The sequence below is a fragment of the Arachis ipaensis genome, chromosome B10 (assembly GCF_000816755.2).
Source record: "Arachis ipaensis cultivar K30076 chromosome B10, Araip1.1, whole genome shotgun sequence".
NCBI lineage: Eukaryota > Viridiplantae > Streptophyta > Magnoliopsida > Fabales > Fabaceae > Arachis > Arachis ipaensis.
In genome coordinates, this window is record NC_029794.2 from 5762643 (window position 1) to 5780192 (window position 17550).

At 34.0% G+C, this 17550-nt stretch overlaps 1 protein-coding gene across 9 annotated transcripts; it reads left to right on the top strand.

Moving 5' to 3' along the window:
• On the top strand, window positions 1606-15712 carry LOC107621500 (receptor-like serine/threonine-protein kinase SD1-8). 9 transcript variants are annotated; one of them, XM_021114329.1, is made up of 7 exons: window positions 1607-3328; window positions 13177-13296; window positions 13385-13584; window positions 13698-13908; window positions 14011-14248; window positions 14337-14487; window positions 14587-15712. In XM_021114329.1, the coding sequence occupies exons 1-7, from the start codon at window positions 2047-2049 to the stop codon at window positions 14896-14898; spliced, it is 2514 nt and encodes an 837-aa protein (XP_020969988.1). In that variant the 5' UTR covers window positions 1607-2046; the 3' UTR covers window positions 14899-15712. The 9 variants fall into 9 exon arrangements, with proteins under 9 accessions (XP_020969983.1, XP_020969985.1, XP_020969988.1 ...); XM_021114330.1 differs by having other exon boundaries at window positions 1608-3328; window positions 13397-13584; XM_016323527.2 differs by lacking the exons at window positions 13177-13296; window positions 13385-13584; window positions 13698-13908; ... (1 more) ...; window positions 14337-14487; window positions 14587-15712 and adding exons at window positions 3568-3696; window positions 3821-4008; window positions 4112-4322; ... (1 more) ...; window positions 4737-4887; window positions 4988-5561 and having other exon boundaries at window positions 1657-3328.

The window sequence follows — 17550 nt, forward strand, 5'->3', positions numbered from 1 at the left end:
GGATTAAGTTTTTTTTTGTCAGGGGCCGGGTTGGGGTTTTTTTTTGTCGGGGGCCTCGTTGTCTTTCGAGGTAATTGTCAGGGGCTGATTTGGGTTTTTCTCTTTTTCATATCAACATAAACCGTTGTAGAGTACAGCGGTTTATGCAAGTTTGCAATTCACACACAAACCGCGACACCCCTATCACGGATTATGTGCTGGTTTTGAATGTAATCCACGAGACCTCCGGTTTACGTTCATTTGTAAACCGTTGGTCTCCCGTTGCGGTTTACATAATTTATGGAAAAAATGCATTTTGGTATCCATTTTGCAAAATGTGTATTCTGATAAAATTGGAAGTCAAATTATTTATTTTGGTAAATTGCCCCAATAAATATGTATTTTCAAAAATGTCTTAGAGATTGAATTTTGATGCGATTTTTTGCAAGCATGATTAAAAAAATGAGATATTATTATTCTTAAAATTTGGTGATTTTTTTGCTAAGTATATATTTTTTTGTGATTTTTTAAAAGTATTATTGGTTGTTAACAAAAAAAACATATACTTAACGAAAAATTACCAAATTTTAAGAATAATAATATCTCATTTTTTTAATTATTCTTGTAAAAAATCACATCAAAATTCAATTTCTAATATATTTTTTGAGAAATACATATTTAGTGTTAGATAATCGTGCAAAAAATCTAACATTAAATATTATTTCTCAAAAGATACATTAGAGATTGAATTTTGATGCAATTTTTTGCAAGAATGATTAAAAAAAAATGAGATATTTTTATTCTTAAAATTTGGTGATTTTTTGCTAAGTATATAATTTTTTGTGATTTCTTAAAAGTATTATTGGTTGTTAACAAAAAAATTACAAAAAAATATATACTTAACGAAAAATTACCAAATTTTAATGATAATAATATCTCATTTTTATAATCATGCTTGAAAAAAATCGTATCAAAATTCAATCTCTAAGGCATTTTTTGAAAATATAATTTTACTGTTGGATATTTTTGTCTCATTTTTAAATTATTTGAAGGCATTTTTGTCGATAGTAAAATTTGGGTGCATTTTTGTAAGTATTTAAATAATTTAAAAGCGTTTTTGGTGGTTAACCCTATAATTTTTTTAAATTTTATTGTAGTAAAATTTAATAGATATTTTTTTAGTATATACTAGTTTATTTCGTCAGCTTTTAATCTGTGACGTCAACATTTAATAAAACAAATTAATAATATAGAGTAAAATAAAAAACCTTTTTTTTAATTTTATTTTTTATTGTGGATATATACTTATATAAAGACTGCATGGACAACAAGTTAGCTAATGCTAATTTTGAAATAAGACAAACTTTTCAAAAAAACAAAAACCTTTAAATTTTGTGTTTTAAATAAAGAAAATTATAAAGATCAACATATATATATCAAGTAGTGGTCTAAGTTGATAGTCTAATGTTGACCTCTACGATTGGGACATTGACCTACTTATGTCACAATATTTAAAGGCCATTAAAATATATTATGATAATGACCTGATAATAATAGCGACGAATATTATTTTTGAATGAGCAATGCTTTCAGTAGTCTTTAGAAACAGGGTTACAATGACGCTTTCAATCTTTTTAAGAGGAATTACAATTTATTGCACTTCCGCGACGTCGTTCTACCTTTCTGATATTTATTTAGCCTGTGTAGCTTTTAAAGTTCTTAATGTTTTGGCCTTTTGTTGTTGTTTGGTGTGCTTCATCATTGATCTGTGTTGCGTGTTTTGATTCACCATACTTCCAACTTGGAAAGGTCCAAGTTTCACCACCGATTGCGTCGTGACTCTTGAGGATCTAGAAAACTAGCCTCAAAATATCACATCATTTGTTCTTTGAAAATACATGACAAAATTAATATTAACATTCTTATGCTATATACCTAACAAATGGATGCCGGTCACCATGTTCTGCTCTTCCTTCATGAATAAGTCAACAACACTCAGTTTCTTCAATACTACCCTCGAAACCCACCACAACAATCACACACTACTGATCCTAACTTCCCGCAAACATGAGAATCTTCTTCACTCACCTTAACTCCCTCATCATCCTTGTTATTAGCTTCTTCTTCTTTATCACTCCATCAACCTCTTTGGATACTTTAACCGGGACTCAAATCCTCACAACCAACCAAACCTTGTTGTCAAAAAACCAAACCTTCGTTCTAGGCTTCTTCAGAGGTTCCAACACCAACTATTACCTCGGAATATGGTACAACAACATCAATCCTCGAACAATAGTTTGGGTTGCAAACAGAGACAACCCCGTTGACAACTCTACCGGCCATCTCAAGATTGGAGACAACGGAAACTTTGTCCTCCTCAATTCATCCGGGAAACCCGCATGGTCCTCCAACCAAACCAGCGCCAAGAATCCAGTTCTTCAGCTCCTCGATACCGGTAACCTTGTTCTCAAAGATTCATCAGACAAGACCAATAATAACTACTTATGGCAGAGCTTTGATTACCCAACGGATACCGTGTTACCGGGGATGAAGATCGGTTGGAACTTGGACACAGGAACGGAGAAGCATTTAACATCATGGAAGGTTACAGGTGAAGACCCTTCAAGCGGTGACTTCACTATGAAGTTAGATTACCATGGTTTACCTGAGGCTTTCCTCAGGAAAAACCAAACTATAATATTCCGAACTGGTCCTTGGAATGGTGAGGGATACAGTGGGATCCCGGCGATGAAAAACAACATCGACGGTCTCAAGTTCAATTTCACTTATGATGAGCACAGTGTGTGGTACTCTTTTTCCATTACAGAACCTTCCTTGTTGCCGAGGATAATTGTGACATCTGATACTGATGGCGAGTTTCAACGCTACATGTGGATACAAGGAAGTTGGAACAAGTTCTGGTATCAACCAGCGGATCAATGCGATTACTATAGACAGTGTGGTCCGTACGGAGTGTGTGACGAGAATGCTTCATCGATTTGCAAGTGTATGCAGGGGTTCAGGCCTAAGAACCAAGAAGCTTGGAACTTGAGAGATGGATCTGATGGGTGTGTGAGGAACACGGTTTTGAATTGTTCCACTGACAAGTTCTTGCATCTTGAGCACACGAAGCTGCCGGAGACAAGCAGTGTGTTTGTGAATAAGAGTATGACACTTGATGAATGTGGGAGTTTGTGTAAGAGGAATTGTTCATGCACTGCATATGCAAACATCGATATCAGAAATGGAGGAAGTGGCTGTGTTATGTGGCTTGGTCAACTCATTGACACGAGAGTCTACAGTACGGATGGCCAAGATCTCTATGTCAGATTAGCAGCTGCTGATATAGGTATCTATATCTATCTATCTCTCCATATATTTTGTTGTACCCTTTAATAATCAAAAGAAAGTGATACATGCACATTTTCAGTTGTAACGTGTTTGCATATTGTTTAAGTGCTTTGGTTTCACAATAATACAACTGCCTATGAAATAGTAGCGGTTGCACATTTTTGCTATGATTTGGTATTGCAAGTTCCTTCCTAATTGATTAAGTGAAGTTCTTTTTTTATCAATTTGGTGACACAGGATCTACTAGCTCCAACAAGAATCATAGAGCAGTTCTGGATATTGGCATCACACTTAGTGCACTTGTTTTAGTTTTGGGATTGGTTGCTATTTGTTACTTAAGGAAGAAGAGAAAACAAAGATCTATAGGTAATGCATAATAATCACCCTTGTAATGCCTATATATAGTACTTTAGTGCATATGGTCTTTGTGCAGCATAAATAATTTTCCCTTTAATGTATGTAATCATTATATAGCCGCTACAAATTTCAGGTATTGTCCACAGAAATCATGATTGGTTAACGAATGAGGTGGTGCCTTCTAGAAGATACTTGGGTGATGAAAGGAACATGGATGGTCTAGAGTTGCCAATGTTTGATTTTGATACCTTAATGATGGCTACAAATAATTTCTCTCAAGATAATAAACTTGGAGAAGGAGGCTTCGGTAGTGTTTATAGGGTAAGTTGTTTTAATACTTTATGCATAGCTGCCATCATCACTAAAATTAAGTCTCACATCATAACATAAACACACTAACAGATCGTGCATATGGTATAATCAGGGCAGATTGATTAAAGGTCAAGAAATTGCTGTGAAGAGGTTATCAGAAGATTCTGGACAAGGAATTGAAGAGTTTAAGAATGAAGTCAAGTTAATTGTCAAGCTCCAACACCGAAATCTTGTGCGGTTGCTTGGTTGCTGCATTGAGAAGGATGAAAAAATATTGGTGTATGAGTATATGAAAAATAGAAGCCTTGATTCCATTTTGTTTGGTAACTTGCATACTTATTTCACTATTTCTTTTCAAATTATCATATATACTTAATTTATATGTGTTAATAATAACTAATGTTGTAGACAAATCAAAAAGAACCTTACTTGACTGGGAAAGGCGTTACAATATTATATATGGGATGGCAAGAGGACTTCTTTATTTGCATCAAGATTCAAGATTTCGAATTATTCATAGAGATCTCAAGACAAGTAATATATTATTAGATAATGAAATGAATCCAAAGATATCAGACTTTGGAATGGCTAGAATTTTCGGCAAAGATCAAATGCAAGCAAAAACATTAAGAATTGTTGGAACATAGTGAGTATAATTTGATAATTCACTAGAGTGTTTTTTAAAAGACTAGATAAAGTGACTTCTTTTTTAATTTATGTATATTTCTATTTTGTAGTGGTTATATGTCTCCTGAATATGCTATGGACGGAAATTTCTCAATAAAATCCGATGTTTTTAGCTTTGGAGTTATGGTATTGGAGATCGTAACTGGGAAGAAGAATAGAGAGTTTTATAGTGAGAATGATGAATTGAATCTTCTGGGAAATGTAAGTGAAAATTATTTTCTCCTTAATCAGAGTTCTTCTTAGCTAAAAAATAAACATTCTGGTTGATGTATTATAATGATTGTACTATCTATTCTTTAAGGTATGGAAGCACTGGCATGAAGGAACTGCATTGTCACTTCTTGATCCATCTATTGACAATTTATACACAGAAGCTGAAGTTGTAAAATGCATACATATTGGTCTCTTATGCGTCCAAGAACATGCAGAAGATAGGCCAACAATGTCTTCAGTGGTCTTAATGTTGAGTAGTGAAGCTCCATCAATGCCAAATCCTAAAAATCCGGGATTTTCAACATGGAAAAAACATCTACAGATTGATTCATCGTCAAATAAACAAGATGAAACATGGAGTGTGAATCAAGTCACAATCACAATGTTAGATGCTAGGTAAATACTAGATAATTAAAGAAAAATAGCATCATCCACTATTTTTGTATATATTCTCAAAACATAAAAGAACAGAGACAAATTCTACTTCCATTTAAAGTGTGGCCTTTCTCATTCTGTAATCAAGTTAGATTTGATTAGTCACAGATTTGGATGATTCAATCAGAATACAGAGACAAATTATAGCTTCTATTGTGATATATAGCCAACATACATACACAAGAAACTTTAATAAGCCGCCTAGTTATCTCTTCTCTGTCTAGCAATCTCATTCTCATACCTCCAATGACTCCTACTATTTCGTACCTAATGCTCCATTTGGTTAGTGTCTTTGAGACACATAGATACATACATAAATACACATACACAAATTTTATAATGTGTTTGATAATAATGTACAAGAAACACATATAAACTAAATGTCAATTTTATTCTCTGTCTTGGTAATTTCAAAAATAATTAAGAATAAAAAGGTTAGATTTTGTGTCCTATACATTGTGTCTCTATGTCTCAACTTTAAGGAGGAATATTAAATACATGTATTTTGTGTGTATCTATATACCACTGTCTCCATCCAAATCTGTACCTCAGCAAACAAACGGTGGACATATACCACCATGTCTAACAATTAGTGTCCATGTTTCAACAAACAAACACAACCTATATAACAGTTCACATACAATAAAGTAAATTAAGAGCTTGTTTAGAAACCATTTAACATGAGAAAAGAATTCTATTTCCTTTAAGAAAAGAATTCATTTTTATTTAAAATTCAATTTCATAATTTGGAATAATTATAATATATTAATGGAATAGAATTCAAGTTTAAAGAGTGCCAGAGTTAATTTGAAATCAAACCCTTTTTGATCTGATTTACAAATAAAAGAAAAATGGGAATTGAAATTTTCAAAGGAATTCAAATCATTCATTTTTAGTTGTTCCAAAATAAGAACCAGAATTCAACTCTCGAGTGAATTCTAATTCCTAGCATTCCAAACAAACTCTAAAGGGTGCATGACTACCCCTACCTTATGGGGTTGCATTAAGCCATCAATTAAGCACAGAGCCTTGTCATAAAATCAACCTTCACTCAACATATTGGCGGGTGAATTTCAAATAATGCTCATTAATACAAGAAGTGGAAAAAATGTAAGAAGAAAAGAAAAGAAAATTAAAGAATACTTTAAGAATATTAAAACTATAATTTCTACCTACAAATGTTTAAATCGATAACAAATATATTTACGAAAAAAACAACTGACACATTGTACTCATGAAAAACGAATTTTAGTAGACAAAACTGTTCACACTACAAAAACTACTCAAAATTTTCAAATTACCTCTCCTTATTTAACCTAATCTAAATTTTAAATCCTAAACTCTTTACCACAATTCCATCCCACTCTCCTTGAAATCTCTGCCACCTGATCTTCCTCTCCAACACCCACCTATAATAACAAAACACTCAACCCCGTCCCTCCTCAACCAAAAAATTTGAAAGCAAAAAAGCGTTTTTTCATAAAATATTTTTTATATATTTTTTAATTTTGATATAATAAAAGTTTAAAAATTTTCATTTTAGTCTATATCATTAATTAAGATTGTTACACATCCAACTTTTGACCTTCTCATTGCAAATACATGTTTTAAAAAGAGAGACGAGTATCTTATAACATATAAGAGTAGCATGACAAGCTCTCAAATCGACTTCTTCTTGTTGGGGAGACTCGACCATAAATTTTGCATTAATTGTAAAATTATCACGGGAGAGTTTAACAACACAACATAGGATGCTCGTCATGGATTTTCGCGTCGAATAAAAATTGAGGAAAAGACATCATACAAAGAACTCAAGGACGAGATGATGACAGATGAAAGGTGAGGAACAAAGAAGTTTCTTAAGACGAGTAGGAGAAGAGGCAAAGTGGGATGAAAATGGAAGCATGGAAGAGATGTGGAGGGAGATGGCAAAAGTTATTAGAATAACAGCAAAAGAAAGTTTTGGTGAATCTAAAGGGACAGGACCAAGAGACAAAGAGTCCTGGTGGTGGAATGCGAGTGTACAAGAAAAGATAAAGATAAAAAGGGAGTGCTTTAAAGAGTGGTCTTTATGCCACAATGCAGATAATTGGAAAAAATATAAGGCGGCTAAGAAAGAGACAAAAGTGGCTGTAAGTAAAGGAAGAACGAGAGCATATAAGGGTCTTTACCAGTCTTTGGGTACGGAAGAAGGAGAAAAATGTATATATAGAATCGCAAAGAAACGTGAAAGAAGAACGAGAGATTTGGATCAGGTTAAGTGCATAAAGGATAAGGATGGAGAGGTGCTAGCTCAGGAGGAGAAGATTAATGAAAGGTGAAAGAGCTACTTCTACAAGTTATTTAATGAAGGACATAAGACTCTTCCGAGTCTTGGTCAGTTATGCACAAGGAAAGAAGATCAAAACTTTGACTATTATCGAAGGATTCGAGACTTCGAGATAAAAGAGGTTTTAAAGCAAATTAAAATGGTAGGGCAGTAGAACCTGATAATATCCCGATTGAGGTTTGGAAGGGCCTTAGAGGAAATGACATCAATTGGTTAACCAAGCTTTTTAATAAGATTTTAAGGTCAAAGAAGATACCTGATGAGTGTAGAAAGAGCATCTTGGTACCTATCTACAAGAATAAGGGGGATATACAAAGTTGTGAAAACTATAGAGGGATCAAGCTCATGAGTCATACTATGAAGTTATGGGAAATGGTGATAGAACGGAGGTTGAGAAAAGAGACATAAGTAATAGAAAACGTCAGGCAGATCCACCACTGAAGCAATATACCTGTTAAGAAGGATGATGGAGAGGTATCGTAGTAATAAAAGGGATCTACATATTGTGTTTATTGATTTGAAAAAAGCATACGATAGGGTGCCAAGGGAGGTCTTATGGAAGATTTTAGAAAAGAAGAGAGTAGGGATCGCATATATTCGTGCAATTAAAGACATGTATGATGTGGCCACAACTAGTGTGAAGACTTAAGGTGGTGTGACAGAGAAATTTTTCATTGGTATATGATTACATCAGGGATCATCCTTAAGTCCATACATTTTCACATTAGTCTTGGAAGTACTTACACAGTACATCCAAGAGCCTGCGCCATGGTGCATGCTTTTTGCCGATGATATCGTCCTTATAGGAGAGTAAAGGGAATACCTAAATAAGAAGTTGGACTTATGGAGAGAAGCTCTAGAATTGTATAGTCTGCGCATAAGCCGTAGCAAGACGGAATATATGGAATGTAAGTTTGGTTTGAGAAGGAAAAATCCTAATATAGAGGTGAAGATTGGAGAAAACACCCTATAAAAAGTTAAAAGTTTTAAATATCTTGGGTGCATCATATAAGATAATAGAGAGATTGAACAGGATGTAAATTATAGGATCCAAGCAGGTTGGTCAAAATTGCGGAGTGCATCTGGTTTTATATATGACAAAAAAGTGCTTTTAAAACTTAAAGGTAAATTCTATCGCACTGGTATAAGACCGGATATATTTTATGATACGGAGTGTTGGGCGGCCAAAGGGGAGCACGAACATAAGCTAAGTATGACAGAGATGAAGATGTTGAGATGGATGAGTGATCATACGCGATTGGATAAAATAAGGAACGAAGTATAAGAGAGAGAGTTGGAGTAGCATCCATTGTGAAAAAGATGGTAGAATCACGTCTCAGGTGGTTTGGACATGTGAGAAGAAGAGTGACAGAACACCAAATCAGGAGGGTGGATGAGATGAAAGATGAACAAGGGGTGAAAGGCAGAGGAAGACCTAAGTTGACCATCCATGAGGTGGTCAAACGAAATCTACATGTAAACGGTCTCTCTGTAGGCATGATACATGATAGAGCTCAATGGCGTCGTTTGATTCATGTAGCCAACCCCACCTAGTGGGACAAGGCTTTGTTGTTGTTGTTGTTGCTACACATCCAAGTATTTTTTTCATCCAAGTTTATCCAAGTAGGTCCAACACCAACAAAAACCACTCTCATTAAAAGAGCGTCATTACACGCGTTTTTTCTTCTTCTCCTCCCCGCACTTTCAAATACATCCATACATCCTCTTTCTCTTCTTTCAAATTCACGCATACTTCCTCCTCCTCCTTCGCGCACGCAGATTCTTCTTCTGCTTCTCCTCCTCCTCCTCTTCTTCTTCTTCTTCTTTTCCTCTTTCGTTATCGTCATCACCAACAACACCAACATTTTACTAATAGATTATTTTTTCAATCGAATTGAATGAAATGCAATTGCTAAATTGAATTGAATGGACGCATGTGTTTTGAATTGAATTGAAATGATAATCTCTAAATTGTAGACACAGGTGTTTTGAATTTGATTTTATATAATGGATAATGTTCCGTTCATTTAGTACAATACAATTGTTTCACCTTAATAACGTGTTCGGTTTATTATGCAGAAAGCTGTTTTAAATTTGATTTTATATAATGGATAACGTTCCGTTTATTTAGGACTATACAATTGTTTCACCTTAATAACATGTTCGGTTCATTATGAATTGAATTGAATTGAATTGAATTGTTGAGTTGAATGGACGCATGTGTTCTGAATTGAATTAAATTGAATTGATAATCTCTAAGAGGAGGAGAAGAAAGAGGAGGAGAAGAAGGAAAGAAGAAAAACCTGCATGTACAAATTTAGAAGAAAAAGGAAAGAAGGAGAATCTCCACAAATTTGAAAGAAGAAGAAGAAGAAATACGAGGAGGAGGAGAAGGATTAGGAGAAAGAAACGGAGAAGGAGAAAGAGAAGGAGTATATGATTTAAAAAATTGTTACAACAACTTGGATAGATTTGGATAAGGATTTTGTTTGGACGTAGAATTTTATTGATAATTAATTTGTTATGTCAATATTTAATTTGTCACATCAATACTACTTAATGAAACAAGTTAACAACATGAAGTAAAATAAAAATCATTTTTAAATATTACTTGTATTAAAATCAAAAGAAAATAGTTTATAAGAGTAAGAATCAATATATATTTTCTGAGTAATGTTAAGTAAGTAACCATTTTTTTTGCCAATATTAATCAATTTTTTTTAATTATTTTATTTATTTTAAATTATAAACCTAAACACTAAAATTAGATAATGTTGGTTAAGTAAAAATTAGTTTCCTATACTTTTTTGTATCTTCTAATTTCAAATAGTGGTCTAAGTTTGCTCTACGACTGGGACATTGACCGGACTGGAAATACCGTGTATGTGCATCAAAAAGTCTATAAGGTCGTTCGAATTTCTGTTGTTTGTAAACACGACATTCCATTATATAAAACTTTCAAGTTTCATGATTCCCTTCTATATAGAACTAAGTTTGAAACACAACCATGAACATAATATAAAACATTTATCACAAAAATCTTCAATAATAACTTGACAGAAGATTAATAATAACCAAAATGGATTATAAACTTGAAAACGGAACTTAGATGAGCGATATGTAAAGAATAATGAACTAAAAAAATTTACCATAAGAAATAAAGTATTAGCTAATTGAATGAGTTTTATATCCGACCTAAAAGAACTAAATGAGAAACCAATACAAAAGAGAAATCAGACTCCCCATTATTATATTTACAAGTTTTGATACATTCATATAAACTTGGTTTACAAGCATCCCTATTTTATTGTGAATTCCCCTAATTGTGACAAGAATAACCCGTTCAACATACAATATTATATTGATCTAGCATCATCAACTGATGATACTTAACTTCCAAGTTAAAAGTCAAAACAGATATATGACCAAAAGGAATATAAAAAGAGTCAAATGTGCTGGTAAGTCAAAAGCAATTTGTATTTATGAACAAATCTATGAAGAAATTGATGAATAACAATCACTCAGGAGTACTACTCTTAATAAGTCAAAAGCAATTAGCTTCTTCTATCCTACCGTCTAAACGATCAGGACAACAATCACACACTACTCTTAACTTTCCGCAAACATGAGGAGAATCTTCTTCCCACACCTTAACTACCTCATCATCATTCTTATTAGCTTCTTCTTCATCACTCTATCGACCTCCTCGGATACTTTAACCGGCACACAAATCCTCACAACCAACCAAACCCTGTTGTCACAAAACCAAACCTTTGTGCTGGGCTTCTTCAGAGGTTCCGACACCAACTATTACCTTGGAATATGGTATAACAACATCAATCCTCAAACAATAGTTTGGGTTGCAAACAGAGACAACCCCATTGATAACTCCACAGGCTATCTTATGATTGGAGACAATGGAAACCTTGTCCTCCTCAATTCATCCGGGAACCCTGCATGGTCCTCCAACCAAACCAACGCCAAGAATCCAGTTCTCCAGCTCCTTGATACTGGTAACCTTGTTCTCAAAGATTCATCAGACAAGATCAGTAGTAGCTACTTATGGCAGAGCTTCGATTACCCAACAGATACCTTGTTACCGGGGCTGAAGATCGGTTGGAACTTGGACACAGGAACGGAGAAGCACTTAACATCATGGAAAGTCAAAGGTGAGGACCCTTCAAGCGGTGACTACACTATGAAGGTAGATTACCATGGTTTACCTGAGATTCTCCTCAACAAAAACCAAACAATAATATGCCGAAGTGGTCCTTGGAATGGTGAGAGATTCAATGGGCACCCGGCGATGAAAGACAACACCTATGGTCTCAAGTTCAATTTCACTTATGATGAGCATAGTGTGTTTTTCTCTTTTTCCATTACAAAATCTTCCTTGTTGTCTAGAACAATTGTGACATCTGATTCTGATGGTGAGCTTCAACGCTACATGTGGATACAAGGAAGTTGGAACCAGTTCTGGTACCTACCAGCGGATCAATGCGATTACTATGGACAGTGTGGTCCGTACGGAGTGTGTGACAAAGATGCTTCGCCGATTTGCACTTGTATGCAGGGGTTCAGGCCTAAGAACCAGGAAGCTTGGAACTTGAGAGATGGGTCTGATGGGTGTGTGAGGAACACTGGTTTGAATTGTTCCACTGACAAGTTCTTGCATCTTGAGAACATGAAGCTGCCGGAGACAAGCAGCGTGTTTATGAATAAGAGTATGACACTTGATGAATGTGGGAGTTTGTGTAAGAGGAATTGTTCATGCACTGCATATGCAAACATCTACATCACAAATGGAGGAAGTGGCTGTGTTATGTGGCTTGGCCAACTCTTTGACATGAGCGTCTACCGTAAGGATGGTCAAGATCTCTATGTCAGATTGGCAGCTGCTGATATAGGTATATATCTATCTATTATCTATTATCAATCACCCTATGTGCTGTTTATTAGTTGTAGAAAAATAATCAAAAGAAAGTGAGACATGCATTTACTTGTAACATTAACAGTGTGGATATTTTTTACTGAAAAGATATCAATGTGGATTAGTAATTTTGTTAAATTTTTGCTAACGTTTCATTAATAATTATGGATGTGTAAAGCATGATATTTGCTACATTTTTTATGTGTGGCATTTAAATATAATGAATAAATAGAAAGGATCAATTTGATTCATATTAGTATTTTTTGAGACTAAATCGAGGCGTTAAATCTTTTAAAAGGTCAATTTGAACATGAATCCAATATCGAATTTTAATTTTTAAGTGCATTTTTCAATAATAGGAGTTTTAAGGTTTTATCCAATAACTATATTGAAATTCTTACTAAGTGCCTAATTAAGTCCTTTGGTTTTACAATAATACAACTGCCTAAATAATTACATATAATTGTTGTAACATAAATATTAAGCAGTAGTGCTTGCACATTTTTGCTATGAAGATGACATTTCAAGTTCCTTCCTAATTGATTAAGTGGAAGTTCTTTCTTATCAATTTGGTGACACACAGGATCTACTAGCTCCAACAAGAATCATAGAGTAGTCCAGGCTGTTGGCATCACACTTATTTTAGTTTTGGGATTGGTTGCTATTTGTTACCTAATGAAGAAGAGTAAACAAAGATCTAGAGGTAATGTATAATTAATCTCCCTCATATGAATGCCTGTATATAGTTGTGCAGTATAAATAGATTTACCTTGGTTGTAAACAATGTATAGCCGCTATTCCAGGTTTTGTCCGCAGAAGTCATGATTGGATAATGAATGCGGTGGTGTTTTCTAGAAAACACTTAGGTGATGAAAGGAACATGGATGATCTGGAATTGCCAATGTTTGATTTCGATACCTTAACAATGGCTACAAACAATTTCTCTCAAGATAATAAACTTGGAGAAGGAGGCTTCGGTAGTGTTTATAGAGTAAGTTGTTTTAATACTTTGTGCACAGCTGCCACCATTACAAAAATTCTCACATCAAAACATAAACACACTTGTATACACACACTAATCAATCGTACCTATGACAATATCAGGGAAGATTGATTGAAGGCCAAGAGATTGCTGTGAAGAGATTATCAAAGAATTCTGGACAAGGAAATGAAGAGTTCAAGAATGAAGTCAAGTTAATTGTCAAGCTGCAACACCGAAATCTTGTTCGGTTGCTTGGTTGCTGCATTGAGAAGGATGAGAAGATGTTGGTGTATGAGTATATGGAAAATAGAGGCCTTGATTCCATTTTATTTGGTAGTATTGTTTATTTCAATATTTTCTACTTTCTGATTATGATCTATATTTGTTTTGCTCTTATCCTTAGTTTATATGTATTAATAATAACTGATGTTGCAGACAAATCGAAAAAACCCTTGCTTGATTGGGAAAGACGTTTCAATATTATATATGGGATAGCCAAAGGGCTTCTTTATTTGCATCAAGATTCGAGATTTCGAATTATTCATAGAGATCTCAAGACAAGTAACATATTATTAGATAATGAAATGAATCCAAAAATATCAGACTTTGGAATGGCTAGAATTTTTGACAAAGATCAAATGCAAGCAAAAACATTAAGAATTGTTGGAACATAGTGAGTATAACATGATAATTTACCAATGCTTTCTGAAAACCCTGATACTGTGACTTCATTATAATTTATGCACATTTCTATTCTGTAGTGGTTATATGTCTCCTGAATATGCTATGGACGGAAACTTCTCAATAAAATCTGATGTTTTTAGCTTTGGAGTTATGGTATTGGAGATTATAACTGGAAAAAAGAATCGAAAGTTTTACAGTGATAACAATGAATTGAATCTTCTAGGAAATGTAAGTAAAAGAATTTCCTCCTAAATCTGAGTACTTCCTAGCTAAAAAATAAACATTCTAATTGATATATTATAATGATTACACTATGTATTCTTATAGGTATGGAGGCATTGGCATAAAGGAACTGCACTGACACTAATTGATCCATCCATTGGCAATTCATATGCAAAATCTAAAGTTATGAGATGCATACATATTAGTCTCTTATGTGTACAAGAACGTGCAGAAGATAGACCAACAATGCCTTCAGTGGTCTTAATGTTGAGTAGTGAAGCTCCATCAATGCCAAAACCTAAAATTCCTGGATTTTACGCAAGGACAAATGATCCAGAGATTGATTCATCTTCAAACAAGCAAAATGAAATATGGAGTGTGAATCAAGTCACAATCACAATGTTAGATGCTAGGTAGTTTATGACGAATGATATCATCCACTATTTCTGTATATATTCTTAAAAAAAAGGAGAGACAAATTCTACTTCCATTTATGGTTCTTTTTATTCTTTAATCAAGTTAGATTTGATGAGTCAGATTTTTAGTAATAAGAAATTAAGAATCAAATTTGGATGATTCAATCAGAATACATAGACAAAAATTCATAGCTTAAATGAAGTTTAGATCCAGGGACAAATTAGTTTTTGATCTACTGGACTCGGAAATACCATGATCTCATAATACCATTAGCTTATAATTTTTTAAGAGTCATAATTTTAAAAGTAATTCTAATCATATTAAAGTTTTTTTTTTTAACTCTTCGGGTTTTTTCCGTTGCTTAACAAAGAAAAAATTTCAACCCTAAAGTAACCTACCAAATCTTGCTTATAAGAAAATAAAAATAAATAAAAACTACCAATTTTCTCCGAAGTATAGATACTCCACTTTATGTTTGATAAGAATTATGAACTATATTACTGTTATAGAATACAGTTATCATATTGGTTTAAGCATTCTCATCTGATAAAGAAGCAAAAACTCATTCTAATATAAAAACGAGTTATATCTCAACTATTCTCATCAAGAGCAGAACAATTTGCATCATCATTGACACACTTGACAAGGATATTGGAGAATTAAAGTTTTCGTTTTCGTTGTTACTTTCAGCAAAAAATGAATATTAGGATTCCAGTCTTATTATTTTAGGACATCCCGACTTGTAGTTTAACTGGTTAGGCACATTCAGAGTAAATGATCAATGAATGGTTATTATTACTATCCAGCCCTTATTAATATATAATTTTATTTCTTTTCTCTTTTTTTTTTTAAATTTAGAGAGCTTCTTTGATAATTCATCATTTATCCGTGTTAAGTGTTTTGATTCAGCATATTATAAACTTCCTGGAATGGTCCAAGTTTCACCACCGTTTTCGTCGTGACTCTTGACTCCTGAGGATCCACAAAACTAGCCTCAAAACATCACAACTTGGGTTCTTTATAAATACATGACAAAATTAATATTAATATACTATATAGATAAGAGAGTTTTTCTAGACCATGATATCATTTAATGAATAAATTGGTAACTCCTGTTTTTTATTTTGTTGTTGTGGAAGGTCAATTGTTTTGTTTTTTTCAGACTAAATAAGGGCATCTGCCAAAAGTAACCTCCTATCCCCATACCTCTCTTTTTTTGTGTAGAAGAATTTTCCTTCTTACTACACAAAGCTGAACAAAACAACACAATCAAAAGGATTCAGATTAATCGGAGATGCCCGGCCGTGAACTACTTCTCTTTTGCCGATGACTCTTGTACCTTTTTGCAAAGGAACAATAGAGACTAGTGACAGAATCCTAGCACTATTGGAGGACAATGAAAATTTTGGTGGATAGCAAGTTAATTCAGAAAAATCAGCAATCTTTTCTAAACGTCAATCACATTGGTGTCCAGGATAATTACCTGGGTCTTCCCTCCCTAGTACATCGATCTAAAAGAGCTACGTTCGGAGCTATAAAAGATAAAGTTCACACGAGGGTGCAAGGTTGGAAGAGAAACCTGCGTTCGGAGCTCCATTGAAGGGGCTGAGCTGAAAAGTTGGATCCGTTAATAATATTTGCATCTTCAATGACCCTTGGCTACCAACTACCCCACCCATTTTAACATCTCCATGACACCATCCTCCAACCTCATCAATGACCGCATCAATCGGAAATGGAACCAGCCATTGGTAGAGGCTTTATTCTCACCAGAAATCTGCTCAAGAATTTCGATAATTAAACCAGGAGAAAACTGTGTCAAAATCCACTGGCCATTGAACAAATTAGGGCAATATGATGTAGCTTCAGGTATAGAGTGGCTTACCTCTTTCACCATGTTGCCATTAACCTCTGCTCCCAATTTATTCAGCAGAGATACCTGGACAGGAATATGGAACCCTAAAATCCAACAGAAATAAATAAAAAAAAAAAAGAAAAAATTGGAAGGCACTACACAAAAAATTACCTGTTCTACAACTCCTGCATAAGCGTTTCCCCTCAACTTTACATCATCGCTCACTGCCTCCACCGATGTGGAGATATGGCGATTAAGCCCCTTCAGATGATCGAGAATAGGGCTGCACATGGATCGGATAATATCCGCATATCTGCGGTAATTATCCGCAACCGATCCGAATTTTGCGGATATTATCCGATCCGTAGAGCCATCGGATCGGATCGGATCCGCACTATGGTCGGATCGGATTGCGGATTTGGCAGTGATATCCGCGGATCCGATCCGCAAATCCGCATATCCGCACATCACATATAAATAGCATAGTTTAAGAAAATAAACCCTAATGTGATATGAATTTTAGTGTGTTATTTATGAATTTTATGATATTTTGTTTTTAATTTTTTATGTTGTACTTCAACTTAGAATAATTAAACTTAAATCTTGTGTTATTATTTTGTTTTTGTTATTCAAAAGAACTATTATTAATAATATTTTAGGAGTAAATAGGCTTAAACAGATAAAAAATGAAATTTTTGGATTTTTTTTGTAAAAATAGTCAAATAGAATCTTAAAATAGTTTTTTTTTTTTTTAATTATGCGGATATACCCGATATCCGATCCGATCCGATCCGCAA